General features: G+C 41.8%; 1 protein-coding gene across 3 annotated transcripts in view; it reads left to right on the plus strand.

The window, feature by feature from the left end:
- The window catches only part of samd4a (sterile alpha motif domain containing 4A), a 63,662-nt gene that overhangs the window by 22,600 nt on the left and 22,213 nt on the right, over positions 1 to 18,849 (plus strand). The window contains exons 2-5 of one of the 3 annotated variants that reach the window (XM_051379223.1): positions 6,257 to 6,853; positions 11,962 to 12,249; positions 15,097 to 15,206; positions 16,087 to 16,173. In XM_051379223.1, the coding sequence (XP_051235183.1) occupies positions 6,257 to 6,853; positions 11,962 to 12,249; positions 15,097 to 15,206; positions 16,087 to 16,173 (1,082 nt within the window). The remainder of the gene's footprint in view (positions 1 to 6,256; positions 6,854 to 11,961; positions 12,250 to 15,096; positions 15,207 to 16,086; positions 16,174 to 18,849) is intronic. The other 2 variants (XM_051379224.1, XM_051379225.1) reach the window with 2 other exon arrangements.

Consider the following 18,849-nt stretch of genomic DNA (forward strand, 5'->3'; position numbering starts at 1 on the left):
GAGGGTAATCTTGGGTTAAAGGTTCTTTTTGGTGGATCATTTCTTTTTCCTCTACTTCCACTTTTTTTTATAGCAAGATAACGCAATAAGCAGTCTATCCAAAGAATGAAACCCAGTAGAATTTGAAGTAAATGAATTCGTATGAAACAAATATCTAGTGAAATAAGTAGACCCAATGGCAAATTAGTTTATTTGAAATTTTAAATCATTATTTCCCGCTTGATTTATTCCACAGCGCATTAGTTTATTTTAATTGTCTGCTTAATAATTTCAGTTAGTCTTTATTATTTCAGCATATTCACATATTTCATTGCTTATACAATGTTGTTATTGACCATACATATTTATTTGCTTCAGTTACTGAACTATGAGACAGGCCTTTTAATTTCATGAGACTATCAAATAACATATCAATTACAAGTCATTCATTTTGATCATTTGATACTTTGGTTTCTGTAAAATTAACTGAATGATTGAATTGTGTGGAGCTTAGAACTCGCTGAAGCGGGTGACCTGGTGAGTTTTAAGAGGTTTTATACATCCAAAGAGTTTCTTTAAAATCCAGACCAGGCTTCCAATTGCAACCTGCGTTTATTTGTCAAAACATGTAGCCACACCAGGCTAGTAAAGGAGACCTGCATCTAATTTGGACCCTGCTTTTAATTGAAGTTTTACAGTCTAAATTAACCTAATTTTAGTAGAGTAAATATGATTCATGTCTCAACAGAAGTCAAGTCTGTGATTTTTAATTTGCCAGAAAGGGACATTTTCATTACTCTGGGGTTTTCCAGGGATGAGGCTGTGCTCAGTCTCGTGTTCATGTTATTTTATGAAGAAAGGCTTTAATTTTCTGCTCGTAAGTACCCACATTCCCTTGAACTAACTAGTCTATTTCTACACGAGTGCTTCCCAGAATGAAGAACAACCCTCAGAGAACGAGAGTGAACCTGTACACGCAGGTGGACACTGTTTTATTGATAGATTTTGCTGAGCTGTTGTACAGTTTTGGAAGAAATGAGTCACACCCCTTACTCAAAACTCAAACAACACCTTGTCTTGTATGCTGGCGCCAGACCTCTGAATTGCTGGGTTTTTTCCATCAGTTGAAATAGGTTTGGTGTCTGAGAAACACCCGAGCCAATCAGAGCTCTGTAGGCGGGATTACGAGTTGTGGCGTCATCTTTGTGTGCCAGAGCCAGAAAAATGGCCGCAGAATAATCGCCACAAAAACTGTGGATGAGATGGACGCAGCTATACGAACCATTGTAGGTCAACTTAGAGAGATAACATGTATTTAAAAGACCATCAACTGCTCCTCACAGCAAAAAAAAAACCTCCCCCAGCCTGCACTTTGAGTGTGAGTCTGTGAAAACGCTGCACTCGTTTTCAAATATATACTGATCGAGACGTATCATTCAAAGGGCTTTATGCTTGTTGTTGATAACCCTCTACTTAGTACTTTTTCGGTGCAGTGGTTCGGACTTCTGTCTTCTGACGGCTGTAGAAGCACCAACGGACTGCGGTGTTTGACGGTCCCCCCCACAGACACACAAATATACCTGAGAGATAGCCTATCTGAGCTTTGCTACAACACAGGTAACACACAGAAAGTGACTGTAAAAGCTCCAGTGGACTCTCTGTTTCCAATGTGGACATGGAGAGTCTGACAGCAGCAGCTCATTAGCTCCGACTACCAGCTCGCTGTTTCTGTTACACTGCTGTGGTCAGTCTGCCAATCACTGCGGTCGGTGTCGAGGCCACAACCTCTAAAGTCACCGTTTTAAATTTGCTGAGAGGAAGGGAGCTAGCAGAATACTTGAAGTACTCATTTCGGTATTCTGTATCAGCAAGTAACCAAATGTCCTTCCAAAATCGACTTTATTAACAACTATTCAAAGCTTCACCAGTTCTTTATACCTTCCTTTTGTGTGAATGACTGTAGGGATAACCTGGACAGTAGCTTCTGATCACTGCATACATGACGTTCGACCCTGTCCACTGTCAGTTAATATACAGCATCAGATCGACAGAGTTGAGTTTCTGTTTCTGTTGAACTGTCTCCAGTTCTGAGAAAGTGGCCATGTTGTGGAGGAAAGGTGGGCAGTGTGATGCAAGGCTGACAGAGGAAGAATTATACTCGGAGAGGCAGTGCTGTGTTGTAAGCAGCACCCTTGTCGTGGTGCCAGGGAGGGTGTCAGAGGGCAGAGAGAGGGCAGAGAGAGGGCAGGGTGGCACAGACTTCACCAGCAGACATTGTCCGCAGCAGCGAAATGCTGTGTCAGCCCCCAAAACAAATGACTCTCTCTGTCTGAGGTTTTACTGTTTGCGTATGTCTGACTTTCTTTTTCAGTGTTTCTTCTCAATGATGCTGATGTGATTCATCAATTCCCAGCGTGCCCCTGCGTCTCTGTCTGAAATGAAAGAACAAAATCAACATCCCTTGTTCCATTGAATACCTTACATTGGCTTTCTCTCACTTTGGTTTTTATTGTTTAGTCTTCTTTTTAATAGATCCTGTCATGTTGAATGGGACACTGCCCTGCTTAATTTGACTGATAGTCATGGAGACGATTACAGTATCAGGCCTTTCTCTGCATCCTCTCTGGTTCCAGAGAAAAGAGTCAGGAATTACAAAGAAATAAGGAGGAAAAAGAGGTGTTGTTATCGCTGTGTAAGGTTTCTCTCTTCTGTCAGTGTAATAGCCTCAGTTTAACCGCTCTTCTCCTCATTCCTGCTCCACTCCTTTTTTACTCCACTTGGATGAGGTTAGCACTTTCCCCTCAAGGTTCAGGGTGTGAGTGACTTTGCTAGGGGAGGAGGGAAGGTCTGACATTCGTGGGAAAATTTGCTCATCCTGTCCACTTTTGAATTTAATTCATCTTGCTGCGCTGTGAGAATGTTTTCTTCGGGTTGTGAGCGTGCTGCATTTATTTGTAATTGTAGATGTCTTAACATTTATTTACCCTGGGTTTGTTAGTTTCACACTTACCACAATTACCTGTTACTCACCCTCTGTCTCTGTCTTGCTGGATCAGGTCTACTTGTGTAATAGGCAGCCCAGTGTTCCTCCAAGCAGTTGACCTTTGACCTGTTTTGGGTGGAAGTACTGTGACCCCTCTTTGAGCGGCGAGAGATGCTGCGTGTTTGTTTGCAGCGAGGGGAAACTGCTCCGAGGCTGACTCCTTGACCTTTTTGGCCTCGGAGAAAGAGGTCAATGAAGCCTGAAGTAGCTTCCTTCCGACTTTAAGTGTTAAGTTTTCGTACCTTTTTCCCGCCATTCTCTTCTGATTTAGTTTTAAAACCGTTTATTTATTCAGACCTAGCTTCTGGTTAACACAGAATTTAACTTTCAATCTTTATGTTAGCTGTACTTTTTACAGAACACATTGTGACAGACAACATGATTATTTTCTAGGGCTGCCTCCAACCAAAGATTGTCCCAGTCTACTAGTAGTTAAACCCAATAGTTCACTAGTCATCGTGCATTTATGATATTAAAACATATACACATCTATGTTTTGTTAAATGCTAATGGAAAACGTGGTACTGATCCTGAATGTGTCAGAACAGTCAGCATGGAGCAACATAACATCACACAAGTTACAATGTTCAAAACATTAATAACTTCACAAAAACAAATACTCACACCTCTTCTGTCCCAGCCTCAACCCGCTGGGTTTTCGTCAGAGTCCTGGTCGGAGCCGCTGTAAATCTCTGGGACTCTGTCGGCTGTGAATCCGGTTGCGTTGGGCACTTTCCTGGGTCCGGTTCTGGTGCTCATTCTGCTGTGCTAGCTCCTATGCTTTTACTGTAAACAAACCTCCGCCTGTCCTGGGAGCCCCCAGTCCGGGTAGATACAGTTTTATAACAACCCCTCATACTTTAGTCCAAGTGACAAAGAGCAGCTCCCGAGTTTGATTGTTTTTTATCTGCGACTATCCGACTAATGAAGTGGGCCGACTAAAACTCTTCTCAGTGACTGACGGTTTAATCTACTATTAGGGTCAGCCCTTTTTAGACATTTTAGTTGCTGTTGGTTATTAAGTCTTACAAGTAGTACAAGTAATGATTAGTCAGTTTTTTTTCTTACGCTGCCAAACAAAAGCTCAAAACATTTTACTGTCAAAAGTAAAACGGTGATGTGTAAAAGCTGGCAGTGCACCACTGTTCCTGTACGCTTTCTCTCATATTTATCAGGGTGTTACTGGTTCAGGTTTTCCAGTCCTTTTGAAAATAAATGAGTTTTAATCATGGAACAATTCCTGTTCTCGGATGGACAGAGGTTTGCCTCATTCAGAGGAATGAAGGATTACATCATCCCTGGAGCAGAGTGGAGTAACTCCCTGGCTCCCCTCACACACCTCGCTTCCTCCCTCACTCCCTCCCTCCATTTAGTTTCTCCTTCTCCCTCTCGAACTTGTCTTCCCCCACCTCCCCTCTCCTTGTGTCACTCTTAGTGTAGGCTGCCTGCTGAGCTTTGGGACAACCTGGCCTAGTTCACTCTGTCTTGTACCTCCATGTTACCCATTCGCATTAGCTGACACAGATCTGAAGGTCTTTTCTTCTAAATAAGTGTCTGTTCTGTTGGAAGCCAGCCAGTGCGAAAACAGGCTGCTGGCTCATCCAGTGCCGTCATGGGAGATGTGACACACATACGTATGACCTCAGCGGCTGAGGCAAAAAATCCCCCTCCATTTAAACTTGAAATTAGTGGCAAAATTAGGAATTATTGTGATTTTTGACCAGTTAGTTCAGATTTTTTGGGATTTGTGGGATCCCACAAGCGAGTGATTCATATCATTGTGTTCTGAAAACCACCCAGCATGAAGCCTGAAGCTGTAGGTTTTTGTGGTATATTATAAAAACACAATTGAACTTGAAAAAAAAGTTAATGCACACATGCTGCTGATCTTCCTGTGAGTAGAAAGGCATAGGATGGCCAGGGTTTCCATGAGCCTGGAGACTAGTTTTCCAGTCATGGGAACACCTGGAAATTGATTAAAATAACCAAATATTGTGGAAATAATCTATGTTGTCCTGGAAAATGTTGATTGTATTTTAGCTTCTCACTCAGATCGCCTACATAAACCTGGGTGCATATTGAGTTTAAAACTCGACAGTTGGTAGCTGCGCGGTGTGAAACGGAAAAACTTTTTAGACGCTTAATTTTCATTTCACCGCTTGTCAGTCAGTCTAGTTGATTATACCAGACGCGAAGTGGGACGGACTTGCATCGAGCTTTTCGGCATTGAGTAAATTGAGACTGTTTGTGATTAAGTGCTGTCCTGAACTGTCCAGAAAAACCTTAAAAATGTCCTGGAAGGATCCTGGAAAATGATTTCTTAAAAATAGTAATTGTGTGTGTAAATGTTTGCACAAAAGTCAGTCCCATGCTGTGAGCAGACTCAAGCCTGAATTATTTAATCCCTCGATCCTGGTCATCTTTCATGGGATGAAATGAATGTGAACCTTGTTTGGAAGGCTTCAGGGTCTGTGGTCTTCCATCTACGCGGTCAGAGCTGCAGCTGTCCACTCCACCGGGCAGAGAGAGCCGTGCATCAGCACCGAGTTGACTGTGACATTGGGATATCTTTGGACAGCAGATGTATTTTCTAGTTTCACCTCATATGTCGGATTTAGAGACGAGATCCTTAGGGTTAAGAGTGACGGTGGTGGTCAAATTCACACAGACGCACATCTCCCAAGCAGGAAGTGAAACCGACCTGCGTCCTGGCTCTATTTGTGTGGCTGTCCAAAGCTGTTGCCCTGACCACTTGGTATCTATAGCCCTGGTCCAAGATGATAGGAATGGGATATAGCGGCCCACTGACTCGGACAACAATAGAGCTCCATGACCTCCAGGTTATGTATAGAGCTGTACAGCCACCACCAGCAGCCTACACAGCTCGGTGTTAAGAGTAAGAGCAAAATAGAAGGATGACAGTGCAGTGGGTCCTGCGTCTGAGACACAGGAGGCCTAAATGTGGAGTTTAAGTCAATGCTAGACCTACTGGTAAATTATATGACTGTTTGTGAGAAAGTGGTGTCCTCAATTGTCAAGGAAAAGCTTGAAAATGTCCTGGAATGATCCTGGAAAATGATTTCTTAAAAAGAGTGGGAACCCTAACTGGGGTCAGTCAGGGTCACCCACTGGCTCGCTAACATTTGAATTCATACTGTCAAGACTTTATTTTGAGCTCTGTTGAAATAAATTATCGGGTTTTTAATGCTTATTGTGTTTTGTCTCCTCCTACAGGGGTGATCAGCCAGTGGCAAGGTGAGTCTAAGGAGCGCGTCATCTCGCTCGTCCTCACCCACCTCCCTCTGCTCAAACCCGGCAACGTTGAAGCCAAGGGCGAGTACATGCGCCTGCTGCCACGCATCCTGGCCCACACCATCGAGCATGGCCACCACCTGGAGGAGTCCCGCCAGCTCCTGTCCTACGCCCTCATCCATCCCGCCACCTCCCTGGAAGACCGTGCCGCCCTGGCACTCTGGCTCAACCACCTGGAGGAGAGGGCCGCTGCCCGGGGAGACTCCCTGGAAAGGCCTCCTCCTGCTGGGCCTCATCATCACCACCACCAGTCCACGCCTCCATCCACCCTCACCTCATCAGGATCCTCCTCCTCCACTAACACCTCTTCATCAGGCAATCTCTACACATTGCATCTCCACCAACGCTACGGCTCGGACGACCGCCTCAACGGGTGGCAGAGCTCCAGGGATTCAGGGCTGGGCGGAGGCTGGCATCAGCAGCAGCAGGGCTGTGAGAACGGGCACCTCCTTCTCTACCCGTCATCCTCTGTGCCGGCAACCATCAACACAGTTGGAACTGGTGGAGGCGGTAACACTAGTAAGTGAAGTCTCCTCTGTCCTGTGCGCCTTTTACTGTGTTCAGCCGTTTTCTAATCACGTGGTGCTTTTACGGCAGTCGCACAAAGTCGGCGTGTGTGGTTTGTTCTCTGGTAGTGGCCACATAATAGCCTCCTACTACCTATTACAGTTATTACAATTCGTTTGTTTCCCTTATCCATACACACATCATGTTTTCATCAGGTATCACAGGGATAAAGATGGGTTGAAAGACAACAGGGTTGACCGTAGACCAAAGCATGTGAGCTCTGCTCCTCCGTTCAGAGTCTCTCCAGGTCTCTCCGCTCAAAACTGAACCTCAACTCAGATTCCACTCATTAAAATCACTCACTGCTCACTCCTGCTGCGTTGTATTTTAATTTGATCTTAAACCCTGTTTAAGCTGCATGATAAAGCTGAATGTGCACAGCAGGAACACACAGATGAGACACAGAGACAAAAGCCCTTCCCTGCAGATCATCACATTAACATTTCTGTAGAAGACACCTCGCTTATCCATGAACACATAATTCATGAGGCTATTATAAAGATCAGCTGTATGTGTGATGTGAAATGAGCAGAGTTGCTTGTTAAATGGCCAGACTCGTGCTGACACACAAATTAAAAATGAATGGGAAGCGTGGGAATGATCCTGGTGACACACACAGTGGTACCAGGGATACTCAGACTTTACTGAACTAAAGAAGGAACACAAGATAAGTTTGCTCTGCAGTAGACTTTGATTTACATACTGTAGACCACCAACAGAATGATAGGTGGTTACAAACTTCATTGGACCATTTAAATGGTCCATGAAGGGTTTTCACCAGTTTGCTGCAAACATTACATCATCCTTAAACTGGACCCTCATTAAATTATGAATTTGGAGACGGGATTGACCTCAAAATGATTTGAAATTATGTGTAGGGACTTACATCAGTCAAATTATTAACACATTTTTAAGAAAAAGGATAGTTCTTCAAATGCTTCACCCACATTTAGCTTGTATTCTTTCCAGGTCTCCTCTGTCATTTGCTGGAGGATCCTCTTTATTAGTTAAAATAAACATAAAACAAACTAGTACCACCACACAGAATGTCTCAAACCAGTAAGGATTGATGGCTGTCCTCTTAGATCTTCCTTGGTCACAGGTTTAATCTAATCCATCAGTATTTATCCTCCTTTCGTTGATTAGCATTGGATGGCAGGTTGATTTCCTTTGATTGCCTCATGTCAAAATGTCAGGTCACCTTCGCACATGAAATATATTGATTCTTTCTGCGTCTACTCCTTTTGTCGCATTGCAGACAATTTTTCACACGCCGGATGCTGTCTTTTGAAAAGCCTGAATTCAAGAGTGCAAAGCCTTTCACAGTTCTTTTGCTTTACTTTACTCACTGCATGTCCTTTGATAACCTTATCTTGTTCCGAAATGAGATGGGCTGCACTTCAACCCAGACTGACACGTGTACTTCCAGACTCGTGGTGGTTCGTAACCACTACACCATCTGAGAACACCTCAGTGATTACAGTCACCTACTCGGGGGGGGGGCTGATGGTAGCCTCTCTGTCTGGGCTGGCCACCTGATCGCCTGCGCTCAGGCACAATTTCACACTAGGGTCTCTAAACTTTAACTTATGTGGCAAACTGCTCAAACAAGGCAGCTTTAGTCGGTCAGTAAGGAGGTTTTTCAGTCCCCACTTGAAAGGAAATACAGTAGGCAGTTGTATTACAGCGTTTTATCTCTGGTCTAGTTAAAATTGTAGGAATTTGATGATAATGATAATATTTTCCACTAAGAACATCTGTACAGCAACAACATTTAATTCAAATGCTAAAGGCACTTTAAAAGACACGCTTCAAAAACACTAAATACACCCTGAACACACTAAATAGACTCATCATCACCGTAAACACGCTCTGGTCAGACCGACTGCACTCCGAACAACCCACACAGCAACTACAGAGGCTGTGTGAGGTGGGAGACAACACACAGAGAGGGCAGGGCTGTTGAAATTGAACATAACTATGGTCAGAGCAGGATATTTCCAGACAAGAATGCAAGGGCTCTGTTTTTTTTTTTTTTTCTTCTTTTTTTCTGGGAGATGAAAGAAACAGCTGAGGGTTTATAAATAAAGACACATTTAAAGCCCTGCTCACTGCTCCAAGAAAGATCCTCTTGTATTTTTGACTGCTAGCAGCTCCAGTCCCACACAAAAGACCTCAGCGTTTCACAACTGATAAACTACAGTTATCCCCCCTGAGCCAGTAGCCACAGGATTGGTGGACACAGCGAGCAGATGCTTTTCTTGACCAAAGAAAGTGAGAAGAAGTGTTGCATACACATGTGGAGAGATGATACAAATATGTTTCTTCACTGTTTTGGGAATCAAATCTCATTGTGCAATTCAGTGGAATACAGTAGAGTCACCTCCTACGTGCTCTGGTCATGGCGGCGATTACAGGAGTATAATTGTCCGACCACATCAACCTGTATGCGACTGATACCACATCCTGTTGACCCCCTCACCCATACTCTCAGCCTTAGTCCAAGCCGCAGCAGCACATACCACCCATCCTTTCCCTTGTAAGGCAGCCTTTGTGGGAGACTGTATTTAGGGAAAATGGCTAATATTTAGGGACTGGAACTTGTAATGTTAGCTGGGCACCTATTTTAAACGGGGCCCATGAAGTCCTATACATAGCGCAAACAGTAAGAGGACCGCATATAGGAGGAGGAGGAGAGAGGCTGCAGTATTGGTGGCAGCTCACCCCGTCAGAGTGGCGACACAAAAAGCTCTTTGGCTCTCCACCTTTTCATTCAGTTTACCTCCTTCAGCGGGAAAACACTGTGATGTTGAGAGCTGCTTTTATCAGGTTTAAAACAGTGGGGTTTGGTTGCCTCGGTTTGACCCAAATAGGTCCTCATCATGAATTCATCCTGCGCAGACTTCAATTATTAATAGAGAAATGAGGTGAGAGAAGAAGATGGAGGAAGAAAGAAGAAAGACATATTTTTTTGGCAGTGGATTGATTTAAGTGCATATCTTCAAGGTTGAGTCTCCAGACCAACAAGCAAGCGAAGGAGAGAATTTAGATTTAGACCAAGTGAATATAAACAGGAGAATACACGCATGTAATAAAAGCATCGTCCCTAATAAACGCAGGTCGGGTGTGGCCACAGCTTCTGACAAATAAACGCAGGTCTCCATTAGAGCCCTCGTCTGGATTTTATAGAAATTAACTGGTGTATAAAACCTCTTAAAACCCAACAGGTTGTGAATATTACCCCATCTGTGGCTCATAGTCTGTATGACACAGAGTAACAAGGACAAATAAAACTGAGGAGACCTGTCCCCAATAAAAGCAGGCTGAGATCAGTGATTGAACAAATAAACGCCCGGGCTATTATTAGACTGTTTACGATGTTAAAAAACGTACCTTTTGAAGATTTAACGTGCAAGTTTTGCTGGCTTTTTTGTTTATTTGTTGAAGTTGAACTCAGTGAATTGAGGGACTGTTGAGCGGACATTTTGCAGTACTCATAGATCTCAGAATATCAAAAGGATGTCTGTTTGAAGAGATGTCATTTATTAAAGTCTGAATATCAGCAGTAAAATACCAGGTGTGTGTGTGTGTGTGTGTGTGTGTGTGTGTGTGTGTGTGTGTGTGTGTGTGTGTGTGTGTGTGTGTGTGTGTGTGTGTGTGTGTGTGTGTGTGTGTGTGTGTGTCCGGCAGATGCAGCCTCCTCCCTCCAGCTGTCTCTAGTTAACTCACAAACAAATACTGCATTTTAATGTCACATCTCAGCTGGTATTACAAGTGTACTGTAGCTATGGTGATATCACGGATACAGTAAGACGCTGTGCGGTTACTAAATGCGAAGCACAAAGTGTGTTTAGGCTCTGCTCTACAAAAGACAGACAAGAGGATCAACGCTACATAGTAAAGGAACTGAAGATGACTCTAAATGTAATGTTAAAACAAACACATATACTATTTGCGCCATGTTAATCTTATAAAATTACAAATCCAGCAGAAACATCCACGGCCACCTCTGTGTATTTCCTGTCGTTCCTGATGTGAATCAGATTAGTCTGTGAATGAAGAGTTACCTGGATATACAGTAGATGACAACATGAACAGTTAATTACTAACTAAAACCTTGTGCTTCACTGCACAGGCCTCCTCGAAATGCCATATATTCTTAAATATAATCACATTTTCCTGTATTGCCAGTGGGGTAAGACAATTTTGCTTGGCTGGAAATCTTAAAACTAGTATAAAAATCAGCCACTGAAAGATGTTAATGGGCCTTAAAACTAGAAAAATTGCTTATTACAAACGATGACAACAGTTATTTAAGATAGACTTTATTACGATAAGTATTTTAGTCACTTTATTGTGCTGAATTTGTACCTTAATCTAAGATTAATAAGACACAATTTCCTCAAACAGCATCATAAAAAATAAATGATTTAAGAATAAAGGAACCAGAAGCTGCTTCATCTACAACACTGGGACAAGATGACTTTCTCTTAAACTGAGAAGTTGTGCTAGTGGACTCGATATTATGAAAACCGTTGTTACAACCTGAACTTGTTGTAAACAAAACAAGATTATTTTTCTTTTTGGACAAAAAATAAGACTAATTTCCCAGAAATAAAACATTTTTACTTTCTTGAGATTCCTTTATTGCTGTGTGTTTGACAGCTGATCATCTTCCTCCTTCCCAGGGTCGGACTCTGAATTGAACATGTGCTTGATTTTAATTATATACATAGTGTGATATATCGCATCACATTTGGTGCTAAAAATATTTGACTGAATGTTTAAGCGTCACCAAATGTACTTCATGTGCCAGTTACAGTTATTATTATGAATCTAATTTTTGAATGAACACAGTTATAAACTGTGGTCTGTAGGAAAGATAAGTCCTGTTTGGGATATTGATCCAGGCTCGCCTCAATCTTTACAGTAGTGTTGCTGTCATCAGTTGAATATTGTGTTGAGTTCATATTTTTAAACGCAGGAGTGAGTGAATAGCAGTTTTGCCAGTATGATCCCATCCGAGCACCACCCTGACTAGTGTCGTTGCTGTCTTGTAGTCTTAACGAGTGGAGGTGGCAGCCAACAGCACAGTCCCCTGAAGCGCTCCGTGTCCCTCACGCCTCCCATGAGCGGCCCCAGCAACCAGCCGCTGGGCCACGTCTGGCTGTCCCAGGAGGACCTACGGACCGCTAGAGGCCCCGCCCCAGACCACGCACCTCTCTCGCCCCAGAGCAGCATCGCGTCCTCAGGCAGTGGAGGCAGTGAGCACCTGGAGGAGGCTGGCTTAGGAGGAGGTTCAGGTCTGCATCGCAGTTCCTTCCACGAGGAGGGCAGTGGCATGAGGGGTGAGTAAGAGCAGTGTACAGTTAGTGGTACAGGTCACTATTACTAAATGTCTTCTTTAGATCTAAGGCTGCAAGATTAATTGAGATATAAATATGGCCAAGGTAAAATGTGTAATAAATCAGCTTTATGATGAAGTACTGAGGTGCTGCAGAGACGCCTGCCCTACAAATCTTGTTCTCCACATGTAAAAAAACGTATAGGTACATGTTCGGTACAGACCCCAACAAATGTCACATCAGAATGAAAAAAAAAAATTCAGTAAAAACAAAAATCGTGACGCACAATTCCCACTGATTGTGAATCATATTGCTCTCGCAGTATCTATAAAAATAATCCCAGTATGATTTTTTTTTTTACCATATCGCGCAGCTCTACTTTGGAAAAAAAAATGCTTTAATTCTGATTTCGTGGTTCTAACATTAAAAGTGACTGACACACACACACACACACACACACACACACACACTGCTGAGATGCACATGTGCAACAGGTTCAACCAAACTACTATTATCAACTATGTCTGACTTTGTGTCGCTAGATTTGGTGACTTTCTAAATACCTTTTTGGTCAGAAAAGCACTTTGTACAACAAAACCACTGTTACAGAGTACGTCCTACTTTAGGACAATTATGCCAACTTCAGCAAAGATGTTATATTTGTGGAAGATATTTTATCATTAAAAATATGTCTACTCTCTCTAGAGGCAGTGTTTAGAGGTCTTATTTGAACTCTTTGATGTAGCTTCCCAGTAGCTTCCTAAAAACTACAGAATACCATGTCCTGGCCCAAGATGGAGGTAGACAGATCAGGTTACATGAGGCAAATATTGGCATAATTAGATGTGAATATTTAAAACATTTAGTGTCAAACACTGTGTTTATACTATTGAATGAAGTGGAACTGAAGGGTTTTGTCGTTGAGGATTCATGAGGAGTGAGAAAACATCCTGGATATTGGCTCCCCTATCAGATCTAAATGCTAACAGGGAGAGAGAGAGCGAGCGAGAGAGAGAGAGAGACATGACCAGTTCAGTGGAGAAACTTTTACGACTGTTTGCTGTGTGTGACTTTCAGGCATTCAGCTAGAGGCATTGGCAAGTTGTTGATCCAGTCTGAGCAGTTTGTCAGGGGAAGCAGAGGCCAGCGCTGCCGACCCCTGTGACCTTACACTGAGACTTTCACTGTCTGCGCTGGAGTTAAACCTTTCATTCAGTCTCTGCCCCTTTTTTCTTTCTTTTTCTTTTTCAAACATTTGTCATGTTGTCATGCAGCTAAACAGGAAAGCAATGCTAACATTCCTCATCGACAGGCCCAAGAGGACAAGATATCATTTGTCAATTTCACTTTAGAGGAAAATGTTAACACAATTTTTCAGTTGTCGGTTGCTGCCAGAAAAGACTCTGGGCTGGGTGTCAAGTATCAAGTGGTGGAATAAGGAGCTTGATTTCCATTAGTTTGCAGAGCATTGACTTCTCGAGGTATAATGTAGGTGCATCATGTTCATCACAGACTTGGTTTTAAACTCAAAACTCAACTCAAAGTTAAACCCTCCGCCTGTCTGTATTATTTAATATAAGGTCGACGTCTGCTAGTGGAATAACACTTAGTAGGAAGACACAGGAGGAGACGTTCAGTGTCCATATAGTTCCTGGTTGCACAGTCATAGAGTGAGTCAAAGTGAGTCCTTAAAGCAGATGAATATGGAGCAGCAGATTAACAATGGAGATATAAACATACTGTCTGTAAATACAGCAAACAAAGGAGAAACATAAATTCATAGTGTTTATTTTGTTTCTTCTGAGTTGCACGAAAGGGCCTGTTTGTTTGTACTGCAGTTGCTGCGACTTGTAAGCAAAGAAACAACTAAACCAGCAGCAGGCTTCACTCGAAACTGCAAATAAGAACAAAAGATGTCTCAGCAACTAGCTGACACTCTCAGCAGTTTGTAATATGGAGGACAGACAGAGGAGCTGAGCTTTAGTGCAGTGAGCAGCCTGAACATGTGATCAGTAAGAATCTGATTTCTGCCAACAGCATGCATTTCTAAATACTAATATATAATATTTTAGGTTGATTTAACCTCATATTTATGCATACATACACATTTGACTAAATATGTGTTTAACCTACATTACTCTGATAAACATATGGAAGTACATATTTATTTTTGGAGCTCTATGCTTGACCATGTAGATGTAATACTCGTTTATCATTTTATGTGCATCTTTTGTTGAACTCCTCAAAAATGTTGCGATTGAATATTGAATTATGTGTTTGATCCACCAGTATATGTGAGCATTCAGTATATTAATAGACCAATGATATGTCTATTTAATCTGGGATGATGTTTATGATGAGATCTAAAGATGTATTCCAACACTATTCTCTTTAACTGATGATTTGTTTTTTATGTAATATGTTTATTTATTAGTATGTAGCATAAAAAAAATGCAACACACCACAGCTTTAATAACCTAAGCTAATATTCAGTTCCCATCCCTTGATGTAAAATACATAAAAACTCAACAAATACACGAGAGACAAAACAAACTGAACAATAAGTATGTACACTACAAAAACACAAATAACAGACACACGTAGTAATTAAAGCGCCATTAAACACATCAGATCATTCACAGCTACATGATCGCAGTCAGGATGTATTTATGCATTATGTATATTACTGCAACAAAGAAAAACAATACGTGTTGCCTGCTGCAGTGATAATGTTAAGATGGTCGATGAGTGTGGCTAACCAGAGTGTAACGTGTGTGTGTGTGTGTGTGTGTGTGTGTGTGTGTGTGTGTGTGTGTGTGTGTGTGTGGGCGGGGGTTGTTTGCCCCACAGATGTTCCTGCGTGGCTGAAGAGTCTCCGTCTCCATAAGTACGCCGCTCTCTTCTCCACAATGACCTACGATGAGATGTTGTCACTGTCTGAAGAGCAGCTTGAGGCACAGGTTCGTACACACACACACACACACACACACACACACACACAGAGAGAGTTAGTTTTCATTTGGACAAAGAATCAGAACTTAAACAGGATAATCTCTGTTCTATCCACCGATTAATTGTTAATTATGAAAAGTGACTAAACTGATCCAGTCAACATTATCAAGCCCATATAAACCTTTTAGTAACAAACCAATTCAGACACTGATATTTGTATGTATGTAGAAATATGTCAGAACTGTTTATGAGTGTTCAATAAAAATAAATATCTTGATATTGACCAGTTTTAATCAATCTTACTTAAAAAAAACAAAAAACGAATTTATGTTACTAGCTTCAGCCAGATCAGGTCAAAAAAAAGATAACGTTGAATGAAACGGTACAAGACACATTTAGTGATTGTTGTGCTTGTACTTAAAGACATTGAGGAGTCTCTTCTGAAACGGAAGATGCAGCTAAAATTAACAGCGCTCACCGGGAAGCTGTACACTTCCTCCAGGTGCTGCGAACTCTTTCTCTGTCTCACCCGAACGTAATGCACAGCTACAGTGAGACATACCGAACTTCAACAAAAGGACAAAGAGGTGTCCTGTGTGACGGTGGATTCAATGCACTACAATGCACTGCTGTCAGCTTCATCTGGGAACAGTTCTTCATGAGAGAAGTTGTGAGAAGTTGTATTAGCCTTCAGTGAAATTAATTAGCTGGAATCAAAGATTATAATATCCCATAAAGCATCTCCCTCACTCTTGTTGAAAGAGAACCAGCTGAACCTGTGTTTGCACAACTCTTCATCTCAGAGAATATGTATCAGTGATTTAGACCAGTATTTTTGGCTGATGGGAAAAGGGATGTTTGACACAAAAACTCTCTCCTCTTCAACAGAAGGTCACTAAAGGAGCACGGCACAAGATCGTTATCAGCATTATGAAGCTCAAAGAGAGGCAGAACCTACTGCGCAGCCTGGAAAAGGTCAGACTGACGGCGTGCCACACCTTCTTCTCCTTCTCTTCATCATCACACACAAACAAAAACATTCTCATAACCCTTCTAATCCTGCCTGAAATGATTTGAATTTGGAAGCCTTGTGGATTTATTTATGTTGTTTTTGCTTTTAAATGTTTGTTATTGCTAACTGAGCTTGTAATCCTGTCGGACATCACCTTCTCTCCTCCTGCGTGTTTGTGTGAGAGAGCGAGAAGGGTGACCATTCTCAGTCGGTGTTATGTATCTGAGATGGCAGCTAAGGGAACACCTAATCCAGGAAGGAGAGTTTTGGGCTCCGAATTTAAACCCATCCGCCTCCCCCGCTCTCACCCCCACCCCCCACCCCTCTCACCCCTCCATTCAGCCTTCAAAGCAAGACAATGGCGCTCAAGGGCACACTGCAGGAGGGACTTCTTGAGCCAGCTAAATTCAGACTTAACCTTTTCACCAACACTTCATTTTAAAATGTGTTCCCGCTGCATTCGTAGGGCTGGGGAAACAAGACACCTGTTGCTTGGTATTTTGGGTTTACACAGACTCATGTGTACAGCGCTGCTCTGTGAGGGGGAGGGAGGGAGGCTGATATGATGCACGTTGGACACAAGTAGTGAAAGAAAACTGCATGTATGTATTTTTGGTATTACTTTATCTGCTCTATCACATGGCAGTGTGGTCAGGGATCCTTCCCCCCCTCTGTTTGTTTGTCTCTCTTTATTTTAAGCATGTAGGTCAGAAGTTACAGGTTTTTCTTGTATGATTATGTTAACATGGTTGTGATTCGGGGCAGAGCTGCGCAATTAATTGACATATTATTGAAATCACAGCTTGGCAAAGTGCGATATATCCAAACTGCAGAAGCTCCGACCTTTAGCTTAAGGTAAAATGTGACAAACATCATTATAATGAAGTGCTGCAGAGATGCCCCACCCTACAAATCTCCTCCAGATGTAAGAAAACAGCCTGACAAATGTCACATCATCACGATTTCAATAGTTTTTTAAGTGAAAATGGAATTTGTGATGGAAAAGTGATCATTCCCATACTAATCGTATCGCAATATCTATCAAAATAATCACAATATGATGTTTTTAACACATCGTGCAGCCCATAGATTCAGGAATGTCTACTCTCACAAGTAGTCTAAAGACCTCTACATGACGAATAAACGACACAAAAATGCGAAATACTTGCAAATTTCTGACTCATTAACGTAAAAAAAATGTAAATCCACACACTGACGGCAGACTAAACCAGACAGGGACTGACAGGAAAACGGCAGAAGCTTGCAGAGCTCCCGTGTTCTGCCAGGTAAAATGATTGGTTTTGATTTTGAGACTATTGATGGATACGACGGTAAAAGCTCACATACCCGTCTGTGCTGAGGGAGCAGTCGCCATCCCCAGATGTCACATAGTCTTTATAATTTTTGTGTCCTTTGTCATATAATACAGGGTGATGAGAAACAATCAACAGGTCCGCCGTGAGTTGTGTCGTGATGTCTCATAAGAGAACCACTCGTTCGAACATATTCGTTCTTAAGTGGAGGACTCAGTTAGTGCAATTAGTCTCCCTTTTCACTAAAGGAATGTATATTGCATTACTATAAAGCAATTATGAGTTCCCTACGTAAAGTACAGTGTTTGACTGCACAGTTTGAATTATAATATAGTTTATCATAAATGTATCATATAACCTAACAAGATCATCATTAATTCAAATTTGCTATTGGCTGCACTTGTTATATTCTCCTTTACTTCCACTGTTGATGTTGTTAAAAATGGACTTCTTTAATTGTATTTATTTAATTCACAAAAACATAACATAACAAAAGAATATAAGCACACACACACAGGGGGAAAAAAGAAAAAAACAATCACACCAACCAAAATTACAAAAACAAACCCATACAACCAGAACATATCAGCAACCTAAACAAGCAAGAATATAAAAAATAAGAAGATAAATAAATAACAGACATTAATAATAAAACGTAAGTAAGTTATTTTACTTACAGAATATTACATTAGACTAAATGTTATAAATGATAATAACTAAATGAATGAATAGATCCTTCCTACCACCCTTCAGCTGCAATAAACACTCCCCATCATTCCCCGTATCCTTTAAGGTCATACTTTCTTTAAAAAAACAAACTTTCCTTTGTGATCTCCAGGACTTAAGTCTCTAAGATCATTAAGTTCTTCATGAATTAACTTCCTCACACATGAGCTAGGCCGTGTAGCCTTATATGGTGATATCAGGGCGTTAGTAATGCAAATTATCTCTTCTCATAAACGCTCCACTGCGCACAGATGGCCTTCATCATTTTAACACAGGTGATTTACAAAGAAATCTCAAGTTAGGAGCTCCACAACACCCGTATGAGCCAACCATACAAAAAAAAAGAGAAAGTTAATATAAGAGTACGACAATGTTCTTGCAGCAGGGTTCCCACGCACCCTGGAAAACCTGAAAATTTAGAGACTAGTTTTCCAGTCATGAAGACACCTAGAAATTGATTAGAATGACCAAATATGCTGGAAATGAACTATGTTGTCCCAGAAAATTAACCTGGGTGCATATTTAGTTGGAAGCTTCACTTCAAAACTGGAGTTACATGTGTCAATACTAGGCTTAATGGTAAATGATATGACTGTGAGT

Source organism: Dicentrarchus labrax, unplaced genomic scaffold, assembly GCF_905237075.1.
Source record: "Dicentrarchus labrax unplaced genomic scaffold, dlabrax2021, whole genome shotgun sequence".
Lineage (NCBI taxonomy): Eukaryota > Metazoa > Chordata > Actinopteri > Moronidae > Dicentrarchus > Dicentrarchus labrax.